The 15,016-nt window shown below is 47.3% G+C and overlaps 1 protein-coding gene across 3 annotated transcripts in view; it reads right to left on the reverse strand.

Annotated features, from left to right (window-relative positions):
* LOC139234725 (transmembrane protein 150A) overlaps nucleotides 1–14,497 on the reverse strand; it is a 170,574-nt gene extending 156,077 nt beyond the window's left edge. For 2 of the 3 annotated variants that reach the window (XM_070865408.1, XM_070865406.1), the window contains exons 1-2: nucleotides 14,416–14,497; nucleotides 14,033–14,147 (exon numbers count right to left, since the gene is read on the reverse strand). In XM_070865408.1, coding sequence (XP_070721509.1) covers nucleotides 14,033–14,097 — 65 coding nt within the window. In that variant the 5' untranslated portion in view covers nucleotides 14,098–14,147; nucleotides 14,416–14,497. Of the gene's footprint in view, nucleotides 1–14,032; nucleotides 14,381–14,415 lie in introns of those variants that run through there. The other variant, XM_070865407.1, reaches the window with a different exon arrangement.
* Between the last annotated feature and the right edge of the window lie 519 nt (nucleotides 14,498–15,016).

Below are 15,016 nucleotides of genomic sequence, written 5' to 3' on the forward strand. Positions count from 1 at the left end.
GTCAGTTCCGATGGACGGGACACACAGTCCGCTTGCCCGATACTAGACTCCCGAAACAAGCGCTCTACTCCGAGCTAAGTCACGGCAAGCGAGTCCCAGGTGGGCAGAGAAAACGCTTCAAGAACACCCTCAAAGCCTCCTTGAAAAAATGTAATACTCCCATTGACTCTTAGGAATCCCTGGCCCAAGGCCGCTCAAAGTGGAGGAGGAGCATCCGGGAAGGTGCCGAACACCTCGAGTCTCTTTGCCGGGAGCACGCGGAAGCCAAGCGCAAACAGCGGAAGGAGCGTACGACAACCCAAACACCCCACCCACCCGTTCCTTCAACCACCGTCTGCCCCACCTGTGACAGAGGCTGTAGATCCCCATTGGTCTCATCTGTCACCTTAGAACTCATTTTTAGTGCGGAAGCAAGTCATCCTCGACTCCGAGGGACTGCCTAAGAAGAAGGAGAAGGATTTAGCGAGAGAAAAGAGACAGAAAGAAAAAGGGAAAAAAATTTTTTTTAAATTTGCCATTTTTAAAAACTCCAACAATTCACTACCTGAAGGATGAGACGCCACATGTTTAGTTGTTCACTGTCTGGGCAAGAAAGGTCGATCGGCAGTAATTAACAATTATCATTAAAAGGGTATATACGCTATTAATTCTAGGGTTAAATGTCTAGGGCGAGTTTGATGGACAATTAATGTGCAAATGCAGCAATTTTGTGAAAATCCCCGGGAGGTTTTCGCGAGATGCTGTTTTCGCGAGGCTAATGGGCCAGCGGCGATTCGCAATTCACGGGGTATCTCTTCCTCACCACAAGTCTCTGGCCGATTTGTGCATTAATTTGAGCATTGTTCAGTTGCCGTTATTTATTCAGCACATTCTTGGCATTCGTTAAATTTACACGGAAGCTTGGTTACTCCACACTTCGAGTACTGGGGCCTAAATTTGACAATGAGCGCAAAATAGTCAGTGCGCTGGACTCGTGATTCAGAAGAGAGAGGCCGGAGAGCTGCCCTAAATTCCTGCTCGGGCCTCATTAGAATAAATCCAGCGGGCTCTTTGAGGTCCACTGGTTAGGCTGCTACAGAGCCTGTAATAACAATCGGAGTTCAGTTCAGGCAGTATCAGGACCACCTAAAAAAAGGCCATGAAGTATTTAGCCGCAGTCTGAAGGCGCGCACAAATCAGGCCCATGCCGTCGCTCTGCTAAAGTAGTCATCATTGCACCTAGCCATGTAAAATTTACACCACACTGCGCACAGTTCTAGTTTCTATGCTACAAAGCACTGGAGAAAATGCAGAAAAGATTTACAAGGATGTTAACAGAATTGAGAAAGACATTACTTGCATTTATTCAGAACCTTTCAAGAACCAGGGGTCATGGTCTCAGAATAAGGGGTCAGCTATTTAGGACTGAGATGAGGAGAAACTTCTTCACTCAGACAGTTGTGAATCTTTGGAATTCTCTACCCAAGAGGGCTGTGGATGCTGAATCATTGAGTATATTCAAGACAGAGATCAATAGAATTTTAGATACTAAGGGAATCAAGGGAGATGGGGATTGGGTGGGAAAGTGGAGTTGAGATAGAAGATAAGCCATGATCTTATTGAATGGCGGAGCAGGCTCGAGGAGTCGAATGACCGACTCCTGCTCCTATTTCTTACATTCTTATGTAAGACCTCACAACGTCCCAAAGTGCTTTACAGCCAATGTAGTACTTTTGGAGTGTAGTCACTGTCGTAATGTAGAAAACGCGGCAGCCGATTTGTGCACAGCAAGCTCCCACAAACAGCAATGATATAATGACCGGATAATCTGTTTTTAGTGATGTTGGATGAGCATAAATAAAGCCAAGACACTGGGGATAACTCCCCTGCTCTTCTTCGAAATAGTGCCATGGGATGGATCTTTGAGACAGTGTGTTGTTAGGGCAACTAGGGTGGGCGATAAATGCCACCCACATCCCGTGAGCAAAATAATAATTAAGCAGAAGCTGGAATAATCTTTATGTTGCCATCTTTCTGTAGTTTGTAGTCTGTGTTAAATTTGAGCCCAAAGCACTGCACTAAGCCCTTTTTACCTCTGTGTTTACACCACCTCCTGAACTGTTTGGTAGTGAACCGTAAAATGTAGTTTGTGCTATGAAAATTAAACCGCCATTAAATCATCTCCATTTTGAATTAATGTCTAGGCAAACACAACCCCTCAGAGTACACCTTATAGATAAATTTCACGCAATCTCTCAGAGTACACCTTATAGAATCATAGATTGCTACAACACAGGAGGCCATTCGGCCTATCGTGTCTATGCCAGCTATTTGAAAGAGCTATCCTATTAGTCCCACTCCCCCGCTCTTTCCCTATAGCCCTGCAAATTTTTCCCCAAGTATTTATCCAATTCCCTTTTGAGAGTTATTACTGAAGCTACTTCCACCACCCTTTCAGGCAGTGCTGGATCACAATAACTCACTGTGTAAAAAAATGTTTCCTCGTATTGTCTTTGGTTCTTTTGCCAATCTGTGTCCTCTGGTTACTGACCCGTCTGCCACTGGAAACACCTTCTCTTTATTTACTCTATCAAACCCTTCATGCTTTTGAACCCCTCCATCAAATCTCCCCTTCAGCTTCTCTGCTCTAAGGAGAACAATCCCAGTTTCTTTAGGCTCTTCACGTAACTAAAGTCCTGGATCCCTGGTACCATTCTGGTAAATCTCCGCTGCACCTTCTCTAAAGCCTTGACATCCTTCCTAAAGTGTGGTGCCCAGAATTGAAATCAATACTCCAGCTGGGGTCAAACCAGTGATTTCTAAAGGTTTAGTATTATTTGCTTTTGCACGCTATGCTTGTATTTATAAAGCCAAGGATCCTGTGTGCCTTTTCAACACCCTTCTCAGCTTATCCTGCCACCTTCAAAGATCTTTGTACGTACACCGCCAGGTCTTGCTGTTCTTGTACTCTCTTTAAAATTGAACCATTTAGTTTACATTGCACCTCCTCATTCTTCCTGACAAAATGAATCATTTCACACTTCTCTGCGTTAAATTTCATCTGCCATGTGTCTGCCCAGATAGTGCATCACCCTATAGATACATTATATATTGCCTTCTCAGAATACAACACCTGATAGATAACTTACAGAACCCCTCAGATAATGAAACATAGAAACATAAAAAATAGGTGCAGGAGTAGGCCATTCGGCCCTTCGAGCCTGCACCGCCATTCAACAAGATCATGGCTGATCACCCACCCCAGCACCTCCCCCCCACGTCCCCTCCACCCCACCCCCCCTCCCCCTCGACCCCCCCAGCCGCAAGGACCACATCCAACTCCCTCCCGAACACATCCAATGAACTGGCATCAACAACTCTCCATGGCAGGGAACCCCACAGGCCAACAACTCCCCGGGTGAAGAAGTCTCTCCTAATCCCAGCTCCAAACAGCCCACCCCCCCATCCCAAGAGCGTGCCCCCCCCACCCCCCCTGGCTCCGGACCCACCCAACACCGGGAACACTCCCCCTGCACCCAACCCGCCCCGTCCCGTCAGAATCCTTCCCAAATGCCGAACACCCCCGGATATCGAGCCCCCAGCCCCGGCCACCCCGGAGCCACGCCCCCGCGACGCCAACCACACCACATCCACCAACCACCATCTGCGCAGTCACCCGTCCACCCCACTCCCTGCACCGAGGCACAGAGTCCCCAAGCCCGCCCCTCCAACACACTTCGCCCCCCCAGACCTTGCTGCAATGTGGCCCCTCCTGTCCCCCGCCCTGGGTTTCTCCACCCCCCACCTCCACCACTCTCCCCTCCATCCCCGCCCCCGTCTCCCCTCAACTTCCCTCTGCCTCCCCGCACAGGCTCCCATCTTGGGGGCGGTAACCTTCTGGGGCAGGAAATTTTAGCCCCCAGCGTGGAAGTCCTGCTCCCGCCGCAGAATTGGCCTTACCACCCCTCAATGGAAGAGACTGGAGACTGGGAGCTCACGGAGAGATAGGGACGCGAATGGGGGCTTGGGAAGAGATGAGAAACACCTTATAGATAAATTACACACAGCCCCTCACAGAGTACACCTTACAGATTAGAGGTATTGTTTTAAAGAACATAAGTAACAGGAGCAGGAGTAGGCCGTTTGGCCCATGGAGCCTGCTCCGCCATTCAATAAGATCATGGCTGATCTGATCCTGGCCTCAACTCCACTTCCTTGCCCGCTCCCCATAACCCTTGACTCCCTTACCGTTCAAAAATCTGTCTATCTCCGCCTTAAATATATTCAATGACCCAGCCTCCACAGCTCTCTGGGGCAGAGAACTCCACAGATTCACGAGGCCCTGAGAGAAGAAATTCCTCTTTATCTCCATTTTAAATGGGCGACCCCTAAGAAACATAGAAACATAGAAAATAGGTGCAGGAGCAGGCCCATTCGGCCCTTCGAGCCTGCACCACCATTCAATAAGATCATGGCTGATCATTCACCTCAGTACCACTTTCCTGCCTTCTCTCCATACCCCTTGATCCCTTTAGCTGTAAGGGCCACATCTAAGTCCCTCTTGAATATATCCAATGAACTGGCATCAACAACGCTCTGCGGTAGGGAATTCCACAGGTTAACAACTCTCTGAGTGAAGAAATTTCTCCTCATCTCAGTCCTAGCTGGCTTACCCCTTATCCTTAGACTATGTCCCCTGGTTCTAGACTTCCCCAACATCGGGAACATTCTTCCTGCATCTAACCTGTCCAGTCCCGTCAGAATTTTATATGTTTCTATGAGATCCCCTCTCATCCTTCTAAACTCCAGTGACTACCGGCCCAGTTGATCCAGTCTCTCCTCATATGTCAATCCTGCCATCCCGGGAATCAGTCTGGTGAACCTTCGCTGCACTCCCTCAATAGCAAGAACGTTCTTCCTCAGATTAGGAGACCAAAACTGAACACAATATTCCAGGTGAGGTCTCACCAAGGCCCTGTACAATTGCATCAAGACCTCCCTGCTCCTATACCACCAAACAGTAGTAGTGAGCTTGAGGACAGCATCAAACAAGAAATAAGGAAAGTGTGCAATAAAGGTACGGCAGTTATCATGGGCGACTTTAATCTACATATCGATTGGGCTAAGCAAACTGGTAGCAATGCGGTGGAGGAGGATTTCCTAGAGTGTATTAGGGATGGTTTTCTAGACCAATATGTCGAGGAATCAACTAGGGAGCTGGCCATCCTCGACTGGTTGATGTGTAATGAGAAGGGACTAATTAGCAATCTTGGGGAAGAGTGACCATAATATGGTAGAATTCTTTATTAAGATGGAGAATGACATAGTTAATTCGGAAACTAGGGTCCTGAACTTAAGGAAAGGGAACTTCGACGGTATGAGGTATGAATTGGCTAGAATAGACTGGCAAAGGATACTTAAAGGGTTGACGGTGGATAAGCAATGGCAAACATTTAAAGATCACATGGGTGATCTTCAGCAATTGTACATCCCTGTCTGGAGTAGAAATAAAACGGGGAAGGTGGCTCAACCGTGGCTAACAAGGGAAATTAAGGATAGTGTTAAATCCAAGAGGTATAAAAATTGGCCAGTAAAAGCAACAAGCCTGAGGACTGGGAGAAATTTAGAATTCAACAGAGGAGGGCTAAGGGTTTAATTAAGAGGGGGAAAATAGAGTACGAGAGGAAGCTTACAGGGAACATAAAAACTGACTGCAAAAGCTTCTATAAATGTGTGAAGAGAAAAAGATTAGTGAAGACAAACGTAGGTCCCTTGCAGTCGGATTCAGGTGAATTTATAATGGGGAATAAAGAAATGGCAGACCAATTGAACAAATACTTCGGTTCTATCTTCACGAAGGAAGACACAAATAACCTTCCGAATGTACTAGGGGACAGTGGGTCTAGTGAGAAGGAGGAACTGAAGGATATCCTTATTAGGCGGGAAATTGTGTTAGGGAAATTGATGGGATTGAAGGCCGATAAATCCTCGGGGCCTGAAAGTCTGCATCCCAGAGTACTTAAGGAAGTGGCCCTAGAAATAGTGGATGCATTGGTGATCATTTTCCAACAGCCTATCGACTCTGGATCAGTTCCTATGGACTGGAGGGTAGCTAATGTAACACCACTTTTTAAAAAAGGAGGCAGAGAGAAAACAGGTAATTATAGACCGGTTAGCCTGACATCAGTAGTGGGGAAAATGTTGGAATCAACCATTAAGGATGAAATAGCAGCGCATTTGGAAAGCAATGACAGGATCGGACCAAGTCAGCATGGATTTATGAAAGGGAAATCATGCTTGACGAATCTTCTGGAATTTTTTGAGGATGTAACTAGCAGAGTGGACAAGGGAGAACCAGTGGATGTGGTGTATTTGGACTTTCAAAAGGCTTTTGACAAGGTCCCACACAAGAGATTGGTGTGCAAAATCAAAGCGCATGGTATTGGGGGTAATGTACTGGTTGGCAGACAGGAAGCAGAGAGATGGGATAAACGGGTCCTTTTCAGAATGGCAGGCAGTGACTAGTGGAGTGCCACAGGGCTCAGTGCTGGGACCCCAGCTCTTTACAATATACATTAATGATTCAGATGAAGGAATTGAGTGTAATATCTCCAAGTTTGCAGATGACGCTAAACTGGGTGGTGGCGTGAGCTGTGAGGAGGACGCTAAGAGGCTGCAGGGTGACTTGGACAGATTAGGTGAATGGGCAAATGCATGGCAGATGCAGTATAATGTGGATAAATGTGAGGTTATCCATTTTGGGGGCAAAAACAAGAAGGCAGAATATTATCTGAATGGCAGCAGATTAGGGAAAGGGGAGGTGCAATGAGACCTGGGTGTCATGGTTCATCAGTCACTGAAAGTGGGCATGCAGGTACAGCAGGCGGTGAAGAAGGCAAATGGTATGTTGGCCTTCATAGATAGGGGATTTGAGTACAGGAGCAGGGAGGTCTTACTGCAGTTGTACAGGGCCTTAGTGAGGCCTCACCTGGAATATTGTGTTCAGTTTTGGTCTCCTAATCTGAGGAAGGACATTCTTGCTATTGAGGGAGTGCAGCGAAGGTTCACCAGACTGATTCCCGGGATGGCTGGACCGTCATATGAGGAGAGACTGGATCAACTGGGCCTGTATTCACTGGAGTTTAGAAGGATGAGAGGGGATCACATAGAAACATATAAGATTCTAACGGGACTGGACAGGTTAGATGCGGGAAGAATGTTCCCGATGTTGGGGAAGTCCAGAACCAGGGGACATAGTCTTAGGATAAGGAGTAGGCCATTTAGGACTGAGATGAGGAGAAACTTCTTCACTCAGAGAGTTGTTAACCTATGGAATTCCCTGCCGCAGAGAGTTGTTGATGCCAGTTCATTGGATATATTCAAGAGAGAGTTAGATATGGCCCTTATGGCTAAGGGGATCAACGGGCATCGAGAGAAAGCAGGAAAGGGGTACTGAGGGAATGATCAGCCATGATTTTATTGAATGGCGGTGCAGGCTCGAAGGGCCGAATGGCCTACTCCTGCACCTATTTTCTATGTTTCTATACTCAAATCCCCTAGCTATGAAGGCCAACATACCATTTCCCTTCTTCACCACCTGCTGTACCTGCATGCCAACTTTCAATGACTGATGTACCATGACACCCACGTCTCGCTGCACCTGCCTTTTTCCTAATCTGCCACCATTCAGATAATATTCTGCCTTCGTGTTTTTGTCCCCAAAGTGGATAATCGCACATTTATCCACATTATACTGCATCTGATATGCGTTTGCCCACTCGCCTAACCTGTCCAAGTCACCCTGCAGCCTCTTAGTGCCCTCCTCACAGCTCACACCGCCACCCAGTTTGGTGTCATCTGCAAACTTGGAAATATTACACTCAATTCCTTCATCTAAATCATTAATGTATATCGTAAATAGCTGGGGTCCCAGCACTGAGCCCTGCGGCACCCCACTAGTCACTGCCTGCCATTCTGAAAAGGACCCATTTATCCCGACTCTTTGCTTCCTGTCTGGCAACTAGTTCTCTATCCACGTCAGTACATTATCCCCAATTCCATGTGCTTTAATTTTGCACATCAATCTCTTGTATGGGACCTTGTCAAAAGCCTTTTTAATGTCCAAATTCACCACATCCACTGGTTCTCCCTTGTCCACTCTACCACTTACATCCTCAAAAAATTCTAGAAGATTTGTCAAACATGATTTCCCTTTCATAAATCCATGCTGACTTGGACCGATCCTGTCACTGCTTTCCAAATGCGCTGCTATTTCATCTTTAATAATTGATTCCAACATTTTCCCCACTACTGATGTCAGGCTAACCGGTCTATAATTACCCATTTTCTCTCTCCCTCCTTTCTTAAAAAGTGGTGTTACATTAGCTACCCTCCAGTCCATAGGAACTGATCCAGAGTCGATAGACTGTTGGAAAATGATCACCAATGCATCCACTATTTCTTATTCTGAAACTGTGCCCCCCTAGTTCTAGATTCTCCCACGAGGGAAAGCATCCTCTCTGCATCTACCCTGTCCAGCCCTCTCAGAATCTTACACATGTCAATAAGATTAGCTCTCATTCTTCTAAACTCCAATGGCTATAGGGCCAACCCGCTCAACCTTTCTTCATAAGACAACCCCTTCATCTGAGGAATCAACCTAGTGAACCTTCTCTGAACTGCCTCCAATGCAAGAATATCCCAGCTTAAATAAGACCCAAACTGTACACAGTTAAGGGGTCACTGCCTCTGTTACATTGCCATATGCACATACTGACCACCTGCAAGGATCACAAAGAATAAGTTCAGGATTTAGCCAAATATTGAATTGTTAGGAAAACCGGTAGGAAATGTGTTTTTATTTAAGATGAAAAATAATTGAAGTAAAATGTAGTACAATTACTGTATATATTTGTCACATTTTCTCCTGTTTTTTTTCACCCACGCTTTCAAAGTTCCATGGGGGGGTGGCGGGGCGGAGGGGGGGGGGCAGGGAGAAAAAAAATCACAAACTACAAACCATTATCAGAGCATGCAGTTTAGTTTGCTGTGCTTTTTCTGAGCATATTCCTCTGAACACATCAGATAATCTTACCCGTATTACTGGGGCATGAAACACCGGGACCTTGGCAGCTGGCCAGAGGAAAGTTGGAACAGAAAATGCTGGAAATCTCAGCGGGTCAGGCAGCATCTGTGGAGAGAAACAGAGTTAACGTTTCAGGTCTGAACACGACGAAGGATCATTGACCTGAAACATTAACTCTGTTTCTTTCCACAGATGCTGCCTGACCCGCTGAGATTTCCAGCATTTTCTGTTTTGATTTCAGATTCCAGCACCCATAGTAATTTGCTTTTGTATTAGAGGAAAGTTGTAATTCATCTGAGCTTGGATTGCACCAATCAGTTCCAACATGAGAATGCTTAATCAACGCAGCCATTGGAATACTTTGTAGCAACAATCTAGCTCAAGTATGAAATATTACAGCAAAGTCATGTAAATTTTTCAAAGTGATTGTAATTGTAAACGTTCATTAAGGGATTTGGAGATTTATGCCAATTCTATGAAAAAAAAACATTTTCCATGTGTTACTTTTGACACACCTCAAAGGCTTGAACCACAACGGTTAGCTGGAGTCGCTGCTGTTTAATTCAACCCAGCTCTAATATTAGTGCAAATGATAGGTCTCTTCAACAGTACCTGTTATAAGTGATCCGCCTAAGTCAACCGCAGCATCAAACCAGCCACAGAGTGAGCTGTGCACCTCTCAGCCTGGCTGGGGAGACTCAGTTTTCTGGGAGGTGCATTTGTAGTTACTGAGTGCTCCTCATAAGAACAAAAGAAATAGGAGCAGGAGTCGGTCATCTGGCCCCTCGAGCCTGCTCTGTCATTCAATAAGATCATGGCTGATCTGATCCTGGCCTCAACTCCACTTTCCTGCCTGTTCCCCATAACTCTTGACTCCCTTATCATTCAAAAATCTGTCTATCTCCACCTTAAATATATTCAATGACCCAGCCTCCACAGCTCTCTGAGGTAGAGAACTCCAAAGATTCATGACCCTCTGAGAGAAGAAATTCCTCCTCATCTCAGTTTTAAATATTCTGAAACTATGCCCCCTAGTTCTAGATTCCCCCATGAGGGGAAACATCCTCTCTGCATCTACCCTGTCAAGCCCCCTCAGAATCTTATATGTTTCAATAAGATCACCTCTGATTCTTCTAAACTCCAATGAATATAGGCCCAACCTTTCTTCATAAGACAACCCCTTCATCTCAGGAATCAACCTAGTGAACCTTCTCTGAACTGCCTCCAATGAAAGTATATCCCTCTTTAAATAAAGAGACCAAAACTGTACGCAGTACTCCAGGTGTGGTCTCACCAATACCCTATACAGCTGTAGCAGGACTTCTCTGCTTTATACTCAATCCCCGTTTCAATAAAGGCCAACATTCCATTTGCCTGCATGCTAACTTTCTCATATCCCCAGCTGCGGCGAATAATCAGGGGCATGAAACTGACTCTGCGGGTCAGTAACAGATGTCTGTCTCCAACTGAATGGTACAAATCCGTTTCTGGCCCGGATGGTTGTGTCTATTAAACAACGACCTTTGCATTGCTCTCGGCGTTGTGACAACTGGCCACGCCTGGGAATTGTTGAAGATCTCAGTAAGGGTGAAGAGGAGAAAATCTTGTACCTTTACCCATTTTATTTAAGGTCTGGACATTAACAAAGTGTCTAGGGGGAGGAGTGGATTTCCAAATGAGCACTTTGCAAACCAGGTTTGATTCCACATTGGATTTACACTCCGAGCGGTGTCAAGCCAGAGCGCTGCCCCATCCATGGAATCTCACCAAGCTTTTGCCAACTCTGGCCGGACCTATTCCTGGAGGCTTTATCATATAACCTCCCGCCTCCAACCGCCCCGCCCCCACTCCTGACACGCCCATTCTCGCGGCATCCCGCCTTCCCACGGCCAATAGGAAAACAGACACTCGTTACCCGACTGGATGATTCTTCACTGTCAGTCAAACAGACATCTTTCCCATCTCTGATATTTTAATAAATAATAAACATAAGCGTTCAAATAAAATGAAAAAAAAAGCTATTCATGATATTTCTTCCGGGTTTGCTCACAGCAGTACCCTGGAGGTCAATCTTCAATTCCTGGAGGATTGGCAACCCTGATCTCACTGCACTTTGCTCCAACTCATTTTGGGCTCCTAACCTCAGAGTTCAGCGAAAATAGCTTTGCACCCAAGTGTAAAAGCGTGTAAAACCCTTGCACGGCGAATTCACAATGTATAACACATCCATTTGAAATTCCCCTGTCTGCGCTTTCAGTGAAGGGACGGTAACCCAAGTGGGCGAATGCCTTCATTTAAACAGCGGACAGAGAAGTTTTATACAGCTGAGCGATACCGACCTTATCGAGAGTCAGTGATACAGGATCCTAGTGTCAGTAGGTGACAGTACAGACTGTATTGTGAGTAGGTGGGAATAGAGATTGTAGCGACAGGAAGTGGCAGCACAGATCGTATCGTGAGCAGATGAAACTACAGACCACATCGTGAGTAGGTGATAGTTGACACTGTAGTGACAGTAGGTGGCAGCACAGAGGTGACAGAACAGATGGCAAGTAGGTGACAGTACAGAGCATACCGAGTGTAGGGGACATTAAGGCTGGATCTTGAATAAGTGGCAGTACAGACCGTATTGAGAGTATGACATTACAGACCATATCATGGTTAGGTTACAGTTCAGGTTATATCGAGAGCTGGTGATAGTACAGATCATGTTGAGAGTAGGTGAGAGCAGAGATCATATCGTGAGTTAGTGACGGTACAGATTGTGTCGTGAGTATGTGATAGCACAGATCGCATCGACAACAACAACAAATACAACAACTTGCATTTATAAAGCATCGGTAACGTAATAAAACATCCCAAGACGCTTCACAGGAGCGATTATCAAAAAAAAATTGACACCGAGCCACATAAGGAGATATTAGGATAGATGAGCAAAAGCTTGGTCAAAGAGGTAGGTTTTAAGGAGCATCTGAAAGGAGGAGGGAGTTAAAGAGGCGGAGAGGTTTAGGGAGCTTAGGGCCTAGGCAACAGAAGGCACGTGCACCAATGGTGGGACAATGAAAATCGGGAATGCACAAGAGGGCAGAATTAGAGGAGCGCAGAGATCACGAAGGATTGTGGGACTGGAAGAGGTTACAGAGATAGGGAGGGGTGAGGCCATGGAAGGATTTGAAAATAAGGATGAGAATTTTTAAATCGTGCTATTGCCAGACCGGGAGTCAATGTAGGGGTGATGGGTGAACGGGAGTTGGTGCGAGTTAGGATATGGACAGCTGAGCTTTGGGTGAGCTCAAATTTACGGAGGGTGCAAGGTGGGAGGCCGGCCAGGAGAGCGTTGGAATAGTTGAGCTAGGTGGTGGTGAGGTAGAGCTGGGTGTCGCCGGCGTACATGTGGAAACTGACGCTGTGTGTTCGGATGGTGGCACCAAGGGGCAACATGTAGATGGGAAATAGGAGGGAGCCAAGGATAGATCCTTGGGGGACACCAGAGGTAATGATGCAGGGGCGGGAAGAGAAGCCGATGCAGGTGATTCTCTGGCTACGATTAGATAGATAAGAATGGAACCAGGCGAGTGCAGTCCCACCCAGCTGGACGACATAGGAGAGGCGTTGGAAAAGGATGGTGTGTTCATCCATACCAAAGGCTGCAGACAGGTCGAGAAGGATGAAGAACGAAAGTTTCCCACGATCACAGTCACATAGGGTGTTATTTATAACTTTGATAAAGGCTGTTTCAGTGACGGAGCGGAAATACAGACAGTACAGATTGTGCTGAGCGGAACTTAAGAACATAAGAATTAGGAGCAGGAGTCGGCCATTCAGCCCCTCGAGCCTGCTCCGCCATTCAATAAGATCACGGCTGATCTTCTACCTCAACCCCACTTTCCTGCACTGTCCCCATATCCCTTGATTCCCTAAATATCCAAAAATCTATCGATCTTTGTCTTGAATATACTCAATGACTGAGTCTCCACAGCTCTCTGGGATAGGGAATTAAAAGGTTCACAACTCCTTGAGTGAAGAAATTTTACCTCTTCTCAGTTCTAAATGGCCGACTCTTTATTCTGAGACTGTGACTCCTGTTTTTAAATTCCCCCAGCCAGAGGAAACATCCTCCCTGCATCTACCCTGTCAAGGCCCTTAAACATTTTAGACATTTCAATGAGATCACCTCTCATTCTTCTAAACTCATGCGAATAGAGGTCTAGTGTACTCAACCTCTCCTCATAGGACAATCCCCCCATCCCAGGAATCAGTCTGGTGAACCTTCGTTGCACTCCCTCAATGGCAAGTATATCCTTCCTTGGGTAAGGAGATCAAAACTGTACACAATACTCTAGGTGCGGTCTCATCAAAGCTCTATATAATTGCAGAAACACTTCTTTACTCTTATAATCAAATCTTCTTGTAATAAAGGCCAACATATCATTTGCTTTCTTAATTGCTTGCTGTACCTGCAGGTTAACTTTCAGTGATTGGTGTACAAGGACACCCAGGTCCCTCCGAATACCAGCATCTCTAACCATTTTAAAAATATTCTGCTTTCCTGTGTTGCCTACCAAAGTGAATAAGCTCGCATTTCCCCACATTATACTCCATCTGCCCTGTTCTTGTCCACTCACTGTGTCCCTTTGCAACCTCTTCTCACAACTTAACTTTCCCCACCTAGCTTTGTATCGTCAGCAATCTTGGGAGACATTGCACTCAGTCCCCTGCAGTGATGGAGGTGACAGTACAGATTGGAGTGAGAGTCAACAGTGCATTCAGCAAGAAGACATCAGCCCCAAGAGAGGAGATCGATGTTGATGAGAGTGGTGAGGGAAGGCAATGGTCTGTAGAGCTGGACAGCACACAGAGAGAGAGAGAGGGGGGGAGAGGCAGGGGTGAAGGGGAGGCAGTGCAGTGCTGAGTGTGGCTGTGAGGAGCAGGGGTGTGTGTGTGTGTGTGTGTGTGCGGGATACTCACACGACCCACAGTGCTGTGATGGTGGAGACGGACAGGCTGACAGGCAGGATGACCCAGGCTGTCATTCCAGGCGACAGGCGGTGTCTCCGCTCCTGGGCATGTGGACGAGCTCGGCCTGTCAGTGAAACAGAACCGGGAGCAAGGGTCAGAAAGGGTCCATTAACCGAGCCGGATCAATCCAGAAGCAGCAACACCCAAGCACACCCAAACTTTCTTTCACTCTTTTTGCAAATATTCCTGAAAATATTCCAAGCTGCTGCCCAGATTCTGGAGCTGGGCTGCTGTTTGTGGAGGGAGGGGGGGAGGCGGTGCAAACTCTGGGGGTCTGTCTCTGGCACTGACCCCAGCACCCCTCCCCTCCCCTCCCTCCCTCCATCACTTACTGCTGCCGCTCTTGCCCCAGGGTTCCCGGGCCCCCCGCTGCTCCCCAGCACCGCCGCCGATCGCACTCCGTCAACTCCGAGCCGGCAATACTGGCTCCCCGCCGCTCCTCCCGCAACCCACGCGGCTCATCGCGGAGCTGCCCAGCGCTAGAGGGCCCCCGAGACACTGACACAGAGGCACGGAGAGAGGGAGGGAGAGACAGGGAGAAAGAGGGAGGGAGAGGGAGAGACAGGGAGGAAGAGGGAGAGATATGGAGAGGGAGAGACAGGGAGAGAGAGGGAGGGAGAGAGATAGGGAGAGAGAGAGACAGGGAGCGAGGGAGGGAGAGGGATAGAGAGAGGGGCATAGGGCGAGGGAGAGAGAGACAGGGAGAGGGAGAGAGAGAAACAGGGAGAGAGACAGAGGGATAGAGAGAGAGAGAGAGAGACTGAGAGAGAGAGGGAGGGAGGTACAGGGAGAGGGGGAGAGAGAGTGATAGAGAGGGAGAGGGGGAGAGAGAGGGAGAGACAGGGTGAGGGGGAGAGAGAGAGGGAGAGACAGGGAGAGGGGAGAGACAGGGAGAGGGAGGGAGGGAAAGGGAGGGATAGAGAGAGGGAGAGG

The sequence above is a fragment of the Pristiophorus japonicus genome, chromosome 22 (assembly GCF_044704955.1).
Source record: "Pristiophorus japonicus isolate sPriJap1 chromosome 22, sPriJap1.hap1, whole genome shotgun sequence".
NCBI classification, from domain to species: domain Eukaryota; kingdom Metazoa; phylum Chordata; class Chondrichthyes; family Pristiophoridae; genus Pristiophorus; species Pristiophorus japonicus.